At 58.3% G+C, this 12,472-nt stretch overlaps 1 protein-coding gene across 12 annotated transcripts in view; it reads left to right on the top strand.

Annotated features, from left to right (window-relative positions):
• LOC105485881 (lipase maturation factor 1) overlaps positions 1-12,472 on the top strand; it is a 105,460-nt gene that overhangs the window by 71,817 nt on the left and 21,171 nt on the right. For 8 of the 12 annotated variants that reach the window (XM_071083823.1, XM_071083825.1, XM_071083824.1 and 5 more), the window contains 2 exons: positions 7,393-7,560; positions 9,642-9,809. The exons of 1 other annotated variant lie outside the window; for it this stretch is intronic. In XM_071083823.1, the coding sequence (XP_070939924.1) occupies positions 7,393-7,560; positions 9,642-9,809 (336 nt within the window). The remainder of the gene's footprint in view (positions 1-7,392; positions 7,561-9,641; positions 9,810-12,472) is intronic. 3 more of the 12 variants (XM_071083826.1, XM_071083827.1, XM_071083833.1) reach the window with 1 other exon arrangement.

The raw sequence follows: 12,472 nt of genomic DNA, 5'->3' as shown, positions 1-12,472 counted from the left end.
GTGACAGGGCTCTTTGCGGTTCACTGTGTCCCCTGGGGCAGGGATGGCCCACATACCGGCCTCAGGGGCCTGGACTCCACTCGACAGACAGAGCAGTGCCCATGCCCAGTCCAAGGCCAGGTACGGGGGCAGTGTGTGGGGAGAGCGAGGACATCACGTCTGGGGACAGCTACATGGGGGCCCCGGGAGAGGGATGCACAGGTGGGCGGCGGCCATGAGGCAGAGGGGCCCTCAGCTGGGACGGGAGCCGCAGCCCCCTCTCACCTCAGACTTGTCTCTCAGACAAGGACGCTCCCTCCCATGTGTGTTGAGGACGAGGCACTGGTGAAGGTTTCAGGAAGTCAGGGTGTCATCTGCGCGCCCAGGGCCCTGCATGAATCCTCTCTCCGAGGACCTGATTCCGGAAGGTGGCAGGCCCCTGCCTGCAGCCCCCGAGCCGCGCCGTCTGCCCCACAGCATCAGGGGTGGGGGCCTCAGGCCCTTTTGCTGTCTTTCCGCTTCTTGCTGGTCAGATAAGGAGTCAGGGGGGTGCCCCTTTCTAGGAGAGTTGCCCCTATGCTGTGGGGGATGCTGAGCCCCTTCAGGAGTCTGGAAACCTCCGGAAGTTTCAGCAGCACAGAGCGAAAGGCAGCCATGCACCCCGGGGACTCTCCCTCCGGGCTGGAGCTCCGAGTGTGCGGACTTCTCTCCCCCGAAGGAACTGCTCGGCCGTGGCCGTCCGCAGCCTCACAGCCCAGACCCGCGCTTTTTTCGTCTGCTGGTAACGAAAGGCAGTTGCCAGCAAATTCAGTCGGTTAAGCCAGAAGCAGCGGGGGAGGCGTCCCCAAGTTCCAAGAGAAGAGGCCAGTTCCCCGGAGGGTGAAAGGCGACGGGGCAGCTCTGCCTGAAACTCCCGACAAGCCTGTGGCCTTCCACGCGTGGTGTTCCCAGATCTCCGCAGACTCCACCAGGATGCCCTGCAGCTCACTCAGCTCTGACGCCCTCTACCCAGAGTGAGTGCAGATCCTGCAGGCCAAAGGCTCGGTCCCACGAAACACTGGGGATGCACTGATGGCTGCTTGCTCTCAGCCAGGAGAGGGACCAGAACCATGTCCTCAGCCCTGTCCCCAGGACCCCCAGGATCCCAGGGCCAGCACAGGACAAGGGTTGGTGACCGGGGACGGGCGCCATCTGGAATGCCGCGGGCTGTGGGGAGGGTTGCTGCGGTTCCCACGTCACAGTGGTCTCCTGACGACACAGATGCAATAGCAGGTTGTGAATGCGGGGGTCACGCAGCTGCTTTGAGCAGCAGGGATGGTACTGGCTGCTGAAATGGAAAATCCAGGCCTGTCCTCTGTCTGCACGTGGGTTTTAGGAAGTCAGCTGTCATCGAGAGGGATGGGGTGAGGACTCCCACGGATGGTTTTGATGCAGAGAAGACTCACTGGATCTGGAGTACATGGACCCCGAACGTTGCAAACAAGTCTCCATTGCTTTTTAGGGGAGTTGAACGTGACTCTGTTGCTAGAGAGCTGCGGGAAGTCTAGCACCATCATTCAGTCCCACGGTGCTCCTTCCACGCCCCTTCCAGAGCTGCTTCCCAGACGTGGCACAGGGCAGCCCCTGCCAGGGCCTGGGCGGGCAGGGACCCACGGCCACTTCCCTTGCTGCCGGCAGGAGTACCCCACTGAGCTCCACCCCCTGCACCCCAAGGCTTGGCCCGAGGTCAGGCCTGTCGGTGAGTTTGGGCCGACGTCGTGGAGAACGACAAGTCTGTCTGCTGAAGGACGCTCTCAGGGCTACAGACAGGTCCCGAGATGGCACAGAGCCTCCCAGAGTCGGCTCACTACCGGGGACCAGGCCACGCACCACAGACCCTCGGGGAGCTGCCTGGGCAGGGCGGGGGTCCCCTGGATCTGCCTGGGGCCACCTGACACTCCTGGAGCCAGGGTCTCCCAGCCTGCGGCTGGCAGCCTGCGGCTTGGGGGTGCGTCTCTGGCTCCCACACATGCGGGCGGAGTTTTAGACCAGTGGTTAGAGAGATCCGGAAGCACTGCCCCTGCCCGTGGTCACTCTCTGCACCCTGACTCCAGGCCCAGGCCACGGCCATGCCTTCCAGGGTGCCTGCGACAGCCCTGCTCACCCCGAGGTGCTCACGGGGACCAGAGGCCATTCGTGCTAGGAGCGCGCACTCTCTGCGTGGGGCGGGCCGCACAGAGCAGCCCTCACTGGACTGGGCTCCCAGAGTTCTGCGGGGCCTCCGGGTGTGTATGGGAGTGACGGGGGTGCAGAGCTGCTGTGGATGCCCCCGGGGGACAGGGCCCTGCTGCCCAGAGCAGCCTTGCTGAGAGAAGCCTCCGCTCATGCGCCCTCCGCCCAGCTCCGCCACAGGTACCGAGGCCGCGTGTGTGCCACACTTCCGGCAGGAGTGCAGGAGTCCGTGCTGACGTGCTCAGCCTGGCCTGGCCAGCTTCCACCAGTGTATTTTGTGGCTGGTGCGTCCCCGTGTCAGGCAGGCGCCCCTTTCCAGCTTGCCCCCTCAAGGCTCACACAGAGCACAACAGCTGGGGCTGCCCCTGGCTGACTCCCAACAGGGAAGCTCAGCACAGCCTTTTTTCCTCCTGTGTCCCAGGACCCACCCAGCAAGGGTTTGGGCCAGGAGATCCTGTAATGCCTTTAACTATGACTAGGGACCGTGGGCTGCCAGCCCCCTCAGGCTGTGACTGGATGTGAGTCACCAAGCGCCCTCAGATATGGTGGCCCGCTAATGTGGGAATAATATATATCCAGGTTGGCGTTACCCTTAAAGACTGTAAATGTCATTGTTAGGGGAACCGTGCCTGAATCCCATCCAGCATGCTGGGAGCTGAGGCTTCTCACCTTGTCTCCTGGCTGTTTTATTGGTTATTGTAAGAAAATGTTTTCTGTGTGTGCTGGGGGCTGGGGAGGAGGGGCAGTGCCGGCCTGTGGAATGTCAGGAGCCCGGGTGGGAGGGGCCTGGGGAATGTCCAGGGCCTCGGGTAGGAGGGGCCTGGGAAGTGTCCGGGGCCTCGGGTGGGAGGGGCCTGGTAAATGTGGGGGGCCTTGGGTGGGAGTGGGCCACTGCAGGGTGGTTTTGGCAGGGCCCGGCTGACAGCCCCAGGCCCATGCCCTGGCATCACCCGGCAGAGCAGCACACCAGGCCAGTACAGGCCTGAGGAGACACCGGCCTTCCCTGGGCCTGGATTTCCCGGTTCTCCTGGGGTCCTCTTGCCAGGGACAGCCGCGGTATGGGAGGCAGGGGTGCCACCTCAAGGTCAGCAGTGCTCACGGCTCTTCTACCCACGCAGCCGAGGATGGCAGCGCCTGCATCTGAGCCCTGTTCTTACGCAGCCCTGTGCTGCCCACCCTCCACGCCCCCTTACTGGCTTGTGTGATCCCGAGCAAGTTCTGTCTTTCCAGCTTTAAACTGATCACCCACTACCCTAAGGCGGTTGTGAGAATCAAATGTTGTAACCCGCACTGAAACGGAGGTTCTGTAAAGGCTCCAAAGGGATGGGGATTTTCCAGATCTCTTTCTGTTATTGGTTTCTAATTTAATTACTTTATTGTCGGAATGTATTGGATCTGCACTGAGTCTTAAAATTTAGTCAGATTTGTTCTGTAGCCCAGAATGTGGCTCGTCTTAGTGAAAGTTCCATTTGAGCTAAAAATGAACAGTGTTCTGCCAGGGTTCATTAGATCGAGTTGGCCAATAGTGTTTTCAGCTCTCCTGTACGTCCTCATTTTCTGCCTGTGTTATCGATTATTGAGATGACGGAGATTGAGATCGCCAACTCTAATTACGGATTTGTCTATGTCTGCTTGCACTTCATGTCTTCTGAAGCCCTGTTATTGGGCGCGTACATATTTGAGAGTCTTCCGACCTGATGAACATTGTGAAATGGCCTCCGAACTCCTCCTCATATTCTTTGCTCTGAGTTGTGCTTTGTCTGGTGTGAAGGTCGTCAGTCCAGCCTTCTCGTCACTCACGTTTATATGCTGTTTTTCCACCCTTTACCTTTCAGCCTGTGTGTGTCTTCGTATTTGAAGCAGATCTCTTAGAGCCAGAGTATGCTTGGGTCTTATTTTTCAATCCAGTCCAACAAGTCCCGCCCTTTATCTGGGTGTTGGGCCGTTGGCATCCACTGCAGTCTTTCCTGGGGAAGGTTTCAGCTGTTGTCTTGCGATTTCTTTTCTGTTTCTCCCATGCGTTCTCTATTTTATACCTTCCTCTGGATTAATTGAATATTTTTGTGATTCCTTTTTATTTTCTTTCTTGGCTGTAACTTTTTTGTCTTATTTGTGTGGTGGTTTTAGGGTTTATAGTACATACCTTTAATCCATAACAGCCCACCTTCAAGTTATACTAAGCCTATTTCATAAATGCTGAAAGAATTTTACAACAATATTCTACCAACAGTATTTTCCCCTCCCGGTCTTTTGCTATTATTGCCAAACAGTTCGATTAAACAGTCCAATTATCTTTCAGAGACATTTCATACAATTGGAAGAATAGCCTCATTGTGTATCCATATACTTACCATTTCCAGAGCTCTTCTTTCCATCTGTGATCATTCTCCCTCCACCTCATGTTACCATTTCTAGACTCCTCACTCCTGCGTGGAGACCCAGGTTTCCATCTGTGATCATTCTCCCTCCACCTCATGTTACCATTTCCAGACTCCTCACTCCTGCGTGGAGACCCAGGTTTCCATCTGTGATCATTCTCCTTCCACCTCATGTTACCATTTCCAGACTCTTCACTCCTGCGTGGAGACCCAGGTTTCCATCTGTGATCATTCTCCTTCCACCTAACAGACTTGACATTTCTTCTAGCATAGGTTTGCTGGTGACAAGTTCTTTCAGCTTGTCAACGTCTAACAAAGTCTTTATTTCACCTTCATTTTTGAAAGAGATTGTTGTTGGGTATAGAATTCTAGGTTGACAGGTTTAGTACTTTAAAGATTGTACTCTACTCTCGTCTCATTTGCATTATTTCCTATGACAACTCCTTATCTACATACTCTGTAACATCTTTCTCTATTTGCATGTAAGATTTTTTCTCACAAGTTTTGAGCAATATTCGATTATGATGTGTAGTTTGTAACACTACTCTAAGAGATACGCTTCAAATACGAAGACACACACAGGCCGAAAGGTAAGGGGTGGAAAAACATACCATACAAACACAAGTGACAAGAAGGCTGGACTGGCCACCTTCACAGCAGACAAAGCAGAATTCAGAGCAAAGAATGTGATCAGGAGTAAAGAGGCTATTTCACAGTGTTCACCAGGAGGTCAGGAGACTCTCAAACATCTATGCACCTGGTAATAGAGCGTCAAAAGACATGAAGCAAAAATGGATAGAACTGCAAGCAGACGTAGACAAATTCATAAAGTTGGAGATTTCAATAACACATAAAGCAGGTAGATACAAAATAAGGATATAGAAGAGTTGAAAAACACTACCAACCAATATGATCTAATTAACATAGGCAGTTTGTGACAATTTGATTACTTGTCAATCAAACTACAATCAAAGTGATCGATAGTGTCATACTGTCATGCAGTAAAATGTGGCCATTTGGTTAGTTGGTGTCATTTTCCTCACGTTTTTTGTGCTTGGAGTTCGTTGAGTTGCTTGAATCTATAGGTCTATCATTGTCATTACATTCAGAAAATATTTGGCCAGTGTTTCTTCAAATATTGTTTCTGTACCTCTCCAGGATGTGAGGAGGCTTACACAGCTGTGAGTGCTGAGCCGTGTCTGGGGTGGAGGGTGTGGGAGTCAGTACTAAGTATCTGTTACCCAAAGACTCAGAAAAACATTTACTTTGGTTTCTCTAAAATGGGCTTTTCCCACTAACATCAGAGTTCCACACTCTTTGGCTTCTGGATTCAGGCTGTTTCAGAGATCTGCTATCGCACAACACACCCCAAGCCTCAGTGGCTTAGAGCAGCAGCATCTTTCTCCTGGTCCTGTGATGGACTCCGCCGGGCGGCTCCTCTCTCCCCTGGTCCTGCGACGGGCTCCGCCGGGCGGCTCCTCTCTCCCCTGGTCCTGCGATGGGCTCCGCCGGGCGGCTCCTCTCTCCCCTGGTCCTGTGATGGGCTCCGCCGGGTGGCTCCTCTCTCCCCTGGTCCTGCGATGGGCTCCGCTGGGCGGCTCCTCTCTCCCCTGGTCCTGTGATGGGCTCTGCCGGGCGGCTCTTCTGCTGCACGTGGTATCAGGTGGGGTCATTCACGAGCTGATAGCCAGGCCGAGAGGTCCAGGGAGGCTTCACTTGTTCTGGAACTTAGTGTGTCTCCTCGTGGCCTTGCCACATGGCCACCATGGGCTTCCTCACAGCTTGGTGGCCTCAGAGTAGAGGGATCTTTCATGGGGCTGGATCTGCCTCTTCAAGGACTGAGCTTGAGAGTTCAGAACATCACTCACTGCATTCTCTTGGCCAAAGCTGAGCCCCAAGTTCAGCTGGGGAGGTGAACCCCGCTCAGGGGGGGCCAAGGTCAGCTGGGGAGGCGAACCCCGCTCGGGGGGGGCCAAGGTCAGCTGGGGAGGCGAACCCCACTCATGGGGGGCCAAGGTCAGCTGGGGAGGCGAACCCCGCTCAGGGGGGGGCCAAGGTCAGCTGGGGAGGCGAACCCCGCTCGGGGGGGGCAGCAGCCACCACAGCTGGGCCTGAGGCTTTTCTTGTTTTAACACAGCGTTGGGTCACGTCAGCCCCGTTTCTGTCACATTTGTCACCGTCTTTGCCACTCACTGTCGTTTTCCTCCATCTACAATTGCCATGATGGGAAGGGGGGTTGCATGTCCACAAAGGCATCACACTGTGCGCCTGCCGTGGCCCCTTCCCAGGTGAGGTTCTCAGCCAGTGGCAGTCACCACTTTGGGACGCAACATCCAAGGGCCGCTTCCCACAGGGACCTCCGTGATTGGCTTGTTTCTGGAACACATGGGACCTGCCTTCTTCATCCCAAGACCCTCACCTGATAAGCATAAGCAGCCTCCTCTCCCCTCCCACACGTCAGCAGCCCCAGCGTGCGGGAGGGAAGGAGAGGTTCAAGTCCCCCACCCCAGAAGCCAGACCGAGAGCTGGGACTTCGGGTGTGGGCCTAGCCCTGGAGATGCTTGTTCCCAGCACCTGGCCAAGCCTGCCGCCTCCTGCGTGGGTCTCGCCACAACCCCAAACACACAGTGAGCTGCAGCCTACAAGGGAAGTGGCAGCCCAGGCGTTCTGGTTCTTCTCTGGCTTTTCACTGTGGGCACTGGGGGGTGGGTCCCAACAGACAACACTCCTTCTCCCCCAAGATCTGCTGCCTTCTAAGTCCCTAAACAGGTGTCATCCCCTTCACACTTTCCTCATGTTTTTCTTATTTAAAATTGTCTTTTAGGAGAAGTTTGCGGACTGTTTCCTAAGGTCTGGGCCAGCAGTCCCGACATGCCCTGACCCACCATTCCCCTGGCCGCGCGCTGAGTGTCCCGGCCGCACGGGAGCTCCTGGCCTTGCCGTGCAGTGTGACACTGCCACACCCACCTCATGGCTCACAGCCGAGTTTCAGGTCATGATGTTTTCTCCCAGCCTCAGTGTAAACAAAAATAACTCTTTGCCCTGTAAGCAAATGAGCAGAGGCCTCAGGACCCTCCCCAGCCCACGGCTCTCGGGTACTGGGGCCCTGTGCCCAGACGCCCCGTCTCGGGTGTGCACGTGGCTGCCTCCTGCACATCCCACACCCCCACCCCGGAGCGAGTGCTGCTCTCGGGTGTGCACGTGGCTGCCTCCTGCACATCCCACGCCCCCACCACGGAACGAGTGCTGCTCTCGGGTGTGCACGTGGCCGCCTCCTGCACATCCCACACCCCCGCCCCGGAGCGAGTGCCCAGCACGGCCTCTACGTGCGCTTTCTGCCACCCGAGGGCCCCGACCTCCACGCAGCCTCTCTGGACCCCGGGAGTCCCAGAACCAGGGTGCGGACTCTGAAGCGTCTGGGGGCTGCCTCCATCTCTGCAGGGCTTGTGATTGTTGTCCCCAGTGGGGCTTCTGTGGCTGTGCCGGACCCCATGGCTCCCGCGGGTTGTGCTAGCAAGGCCTTCAGCCCTGAGCAGCATGCGGGCAGGCCCCTCTGCAAAGCCAGGCAGAGCGTGCAGCATCGTCCATCACGGGCACTTTTCCCACCACCACCCTGGGCTCACCGACTCACATGGCCCTGGCAGTGCCACTCCGGGTCCCATCGTCGGGGGTTTCCAGGAAACAGCGTGTGGGGCCTGGGCCCCGTTTGCCAGTCGGGCGTTCTCACTCCAGACAAGTCTGCACAACCGCTCTGATTTGATTGATGGATCGATTGATACAAGGTCTTGTTCTGTCGCCTAGGCTGAGTGCCGTGGCACAGTCATGGCTCACGGCAGCCTCCACCTCCTGGGTTCTAGCAATCCTTCTGCCTCAGCCTCCCAGGTGGCTGAGGCTACGGGCATGCACCACCATGCCCAGCTAATTTTTTATTTTTATAGAAATGGGGCCTTGATATGTTGTCAGGCTGGCCTCAAACTCCTGGGCTTAAGTGACCTGCCTGCCTTGGCCTCCCAAAGTGCTGGGATCACAGGCCTGGCCTTGATAGTTTTCAGTTATGGTGCAGAGCAAGTTCCTGCCCTTCCTCCTGACAGGGCTGCCGAGTGGGACCCAGGTGTGCGGACTCTGTGGCTTGGCCTGGGAGGCTTCAAGGTCCCCTCAGCCAGGTTTTGCACTTAGAGCCTTGAGCTGGGCCCGGGGCCCAGGCCCCCATTCCTGCTGGTCCCCAACTGGCACATCCCCACCCACATGCCCATCCCCAGGGAGAGGGCATCCTGAGCCTGAGGGGCCACCTGCGGACCCCAGCTCTTGGGGGTGGTGTGGGCAGCGGGCAGCGCGTTCTCCGACCGCCTGTGTTCTCGCGTTCGGCACGGACGGTTCCAGGTGTTGTCTCCTTCAGTTAGGGTGTGTATTCTTCAGTTAGGGTGTGTATTCTTCAGTTAGGGTGTGTATTCTTCAGTTAGGGTGTGTATTCTTCAGTTAGGGTGTGTATTCTTGGCTTTTAGATGGTAAAGATTTTAAGACAAATATAAACACTTTGCTTTTGCTTTAAAAACTCGCTTCCGGCCGGGCGCGGTGCCTCAAGCCTGTAATCCCAGCACTTTGGGAGGCCGAGGCGGGCGGATCACGAGGTCAGGAGATCAAGACCATCCTGGCTAACACGGTGAAACCCCGTCTCTACTAAAAATACAAAAAAAAAACTAGCCGGGCGCGGTGGCGGGCGCCTGTAGTCCCAGCTACTTGGGAGGCTGAGGCAGGAGAATGGCGTAAACCCGGGAGGCGGAGCTTGCAGTGAGCTGAGATCCGGCCACTGCACTCCAGCCTGGGTGACAGAGCAAGACTCCGTCTCAAAAAAAAAAAAAAAAAAAAAAAAAAAACAACTCGCTTCCCCCTCAGTGTCCCTTGGCTCTTAGGCTGGCAGGTGGGCTCCACGTGTGCAGGGTCAGGTGAGCCGGGGGGATCCTGTGTGCAGTAGGGGTTGGGGTCAGGGTCAGGGGGCCAGGGACCCACATGCCTATCCCTAGCCCCACCCCCTGAGATCGGCCAGGCACCTCACAGCCCCTCCTGTCCCTGCAGACCCAGCCGGTGCCCAACCCTGTGGCATACTACCTACACCACTCACCCTGGTGGTTCCACCGCTTCGAGACACTCAGCAACCACTTCATCGAGCTCCTGGTGCCCTTCTTCCTCTTCCTCGGCCGGCGGGCCTGCATCATCCACGGGGCGCTGCAGATCCTATTCCAGGTGAGCCCGCGCCGCCCGCCGGCCCCCGCCGGCCCCCGTGTCCACAGACGCTGGTCCGTCGCCCTATTTCTGGCTGCCCTGCTGTCTGGGAGGCCCCTGGGGCATTACAGGCCCCCTTTCTTGGGGACAGCCTGTCCTCCCCAGCCATTGCTGGTGTCAGGGCCTCACCAGCTCCTTCTCATCCCCTGCAGGGGCCCCACTGCGGCCCTGTCCCGGGCTGGAGGCTGAGGGTCTCCTTCCCAGGCATCCTCCGAGGACTGGCTCCTCCCAAGAGCATTTCCTGCAGCTGCGAGAGGCCCAGCCGTGTCCTGGGCTCGGCAGCGGGACGGGGTCAGGCACGCCAAGGCCCTGTGTGGACACCCCCACATTCCTGGGATCCTCTCCTACGATTCTTCCATTCTAGAGGTTTCCTTTCCCGTGTTTGTGTCAGTCCACCAGGAACCAGGGTCTGCGAGAGGCGAGGGTCATTTGTCTCCATGTGGGTGAGGGACTGCCTCCCCTGCCCCCGGAACCCAGGCACCCCTGAACCCCCGTCCTGCCCACGCTCACTGCCATCCCTGCCCCACAAGCCCCCTGCATTGAGGACGCCTCGAAGGGCAGGGCACCCCCATGCCGCCTCCGCCCGGGCTGGGCCAGTCTCGGGCGTTTGCTTTTCCCTATAAACGCTACATTCCGATTGTCAATTCCCAAGGAAAACGTGGTGGGGATTTTGGTTCTGTCTCTCGATTGTTTCGATGGAGGTGTAACATACATCCAGGGCAATGCACAGGTCCTGGGGTGGCATTCCACGTGCCCTGGAAAACAGATGGACCTGGGTGCCCCATGCCCCTTCTCCCGCCCTGCCCCATGCCCCTTCTCCCGCCCTGCCCCATGCCCCTTCTCCCGCCCTGCCCCATGTCCCTGCCCCCACCCTGCCCGCCCTTCCCCTGCCCTGCCCACCCCTGCCAGAGCACCACAGCCTCTAGGGGCAAAGCTCCGTCAGCAGGCGCGGGTGCTACGTCACGTTGGTGCACGTGGGGGCACCCACGGTTGTTGGCCGGGCCCCGTTTCATGGTGTGCGTCCTGTGGTCAGTCCGTCTGTCCTGTCTGTGCACTTGTGGTGGTTTCCGGTTTTCATCACAGCCTGCCGTGCACACACGCGATCTCGTCATCCCGTGGACGTGTTTTCAAGGGCTCTGCTGTACCGTGAGCAGACCTGTGATTCACTTTACAGGAAGCTGCACGTGTCCCAGGGTGGCTGTGCCGCTCTTGGCCCCTCCCCGCAGCAAGGACCCTGGCTGTGGTCGCAGGGGCCCTGAGCAGCTCCTGACGCCCTCAGTCTTTTCCACGTTAGCTGCTCGGAGGCAGGTGCCGGTACCCGTGGGGTGATTTCTCTGGCGGGCATCGATGTCACTGTGAATCTAAGTGGGAAGAACAGACTTGCTCACAGATCATGCCCTGTCCAGGACTGCACGTTTCTCTCTGCAGCTGCTCAGGGCTCCTGGAATAGTTTCAGTTGGTTCCGTGTAGCCGTACCCCAAACATGTCTGCGGGCTCCTGGAATAGCCATATGCCACGCATGTCTGCAGGCTCCTGGAATAGCTTCAGTCGATTCCATGTGGCCGTACCCCTCGCATGTCTGCGGACTCCTGGAGTAGTTTCGGTCAGTTCTGTGTGGCCGTGCCCCTCGCGTGTCTGCAGACTCCTGGGGTAGCGTCAGTCGATTCTGTGTGGCCATGCCCCTCGCGCGTCTGTGGGCTCCTGGAGTAGCGTCAGTGAATCCCGTGTGGCCGTGCCCCTCGCATGTCTGCGGGCCCCTGGAGTAGCGTCAGTGGATTCCATGTGGCCGTGCCCCTTGCGCGTCTGCGGGCTCCTGGAGTAGCGTCAGTGGATTCTGTGTGGCCGTGCCCCTCGCGTGTCTGCGGGCTCCTGGAGTAGCGTCAGTGGATTCTGTGTGGATTCCGTGTGGCCGTGCCCCTCGTGTGTCTGCGGGCCCCTGGAGTAGCATCAGTGGATCCCGTGTGGCCGTGCCCCTCGCGTGTCTGCGGGCTCCTGGAGTAGCGTCAGTGGATCCCGTGTGGCCGTGCCCCTCGCGTGTCTGCGGGCCCCTGGAGTAGCGTCAGTGGATTCCATGTGGCCGTGCCCCTTGCGCGTCTGCGGGCTCCTGGAGTAGCGTCAGTGGATTCCGTGTGGCCGTGCCCCTCGCGTGTCTGCGGGCCCCTGGAGTAGCATCAGTGGATTCCGTGTGGCCGTGCCCCTCGCGTGTCTGCGGGCTCCTGGAGTAGCGTCAGTGGATTCCGTGTGGCCGTGCCCCTCGCGTGTCTGCGGGCCCCTGGAGTAGCGTCAGTGGATTCCGTGTGGCCGTGCCCCTCGCGTGTCTGCGGGCCCCTGGAGTAGCGTCAGTGGATTCCGTGTGGCCGTGCCCCTCGCGTGTCTGCGGGCCCCTGGAGTAGCGTCAGTGGATTCCGTGTGGCCGTGCCCCTCGCGTGTCTGCGGGCTCCTGGAGTAGCGTCAGTCGATTCCGTGTGGCCGTGCCCCTCGCGTGTCTGCGGGCTCCTGGAGTAGCGTCAGTCGATTCCGTGTGGCCGTGCCCCTCGCGTGTCTGCGGGCCCCTGGAGTAGCGTCAGTGGATTCCGTGTAGCCGTGCCCCTCGCGTGTCTGCGGGCTCCTGGAGTAGCGTCAGT

This window comes from Macaca nemestrina, chromosome 18, assembly GCF_043159975.1.
Source record: "Macaca nemestrina isolate mMacNem1 chromosome 18, mMacNem.hap1, whole genome shotgun sequence".
NCBI classification, from domain to species: Eukaryota; Metazoa; Chordata; class Mammalia; order Primates; family Cercopithecidae; genus Macaca; species Macaca nemestrina.
The sequence above is the reverse complement of the archived record's forward strand: the minus strand, read 5'-3'. Positions and strand labels throughout refer to the sequence as shown.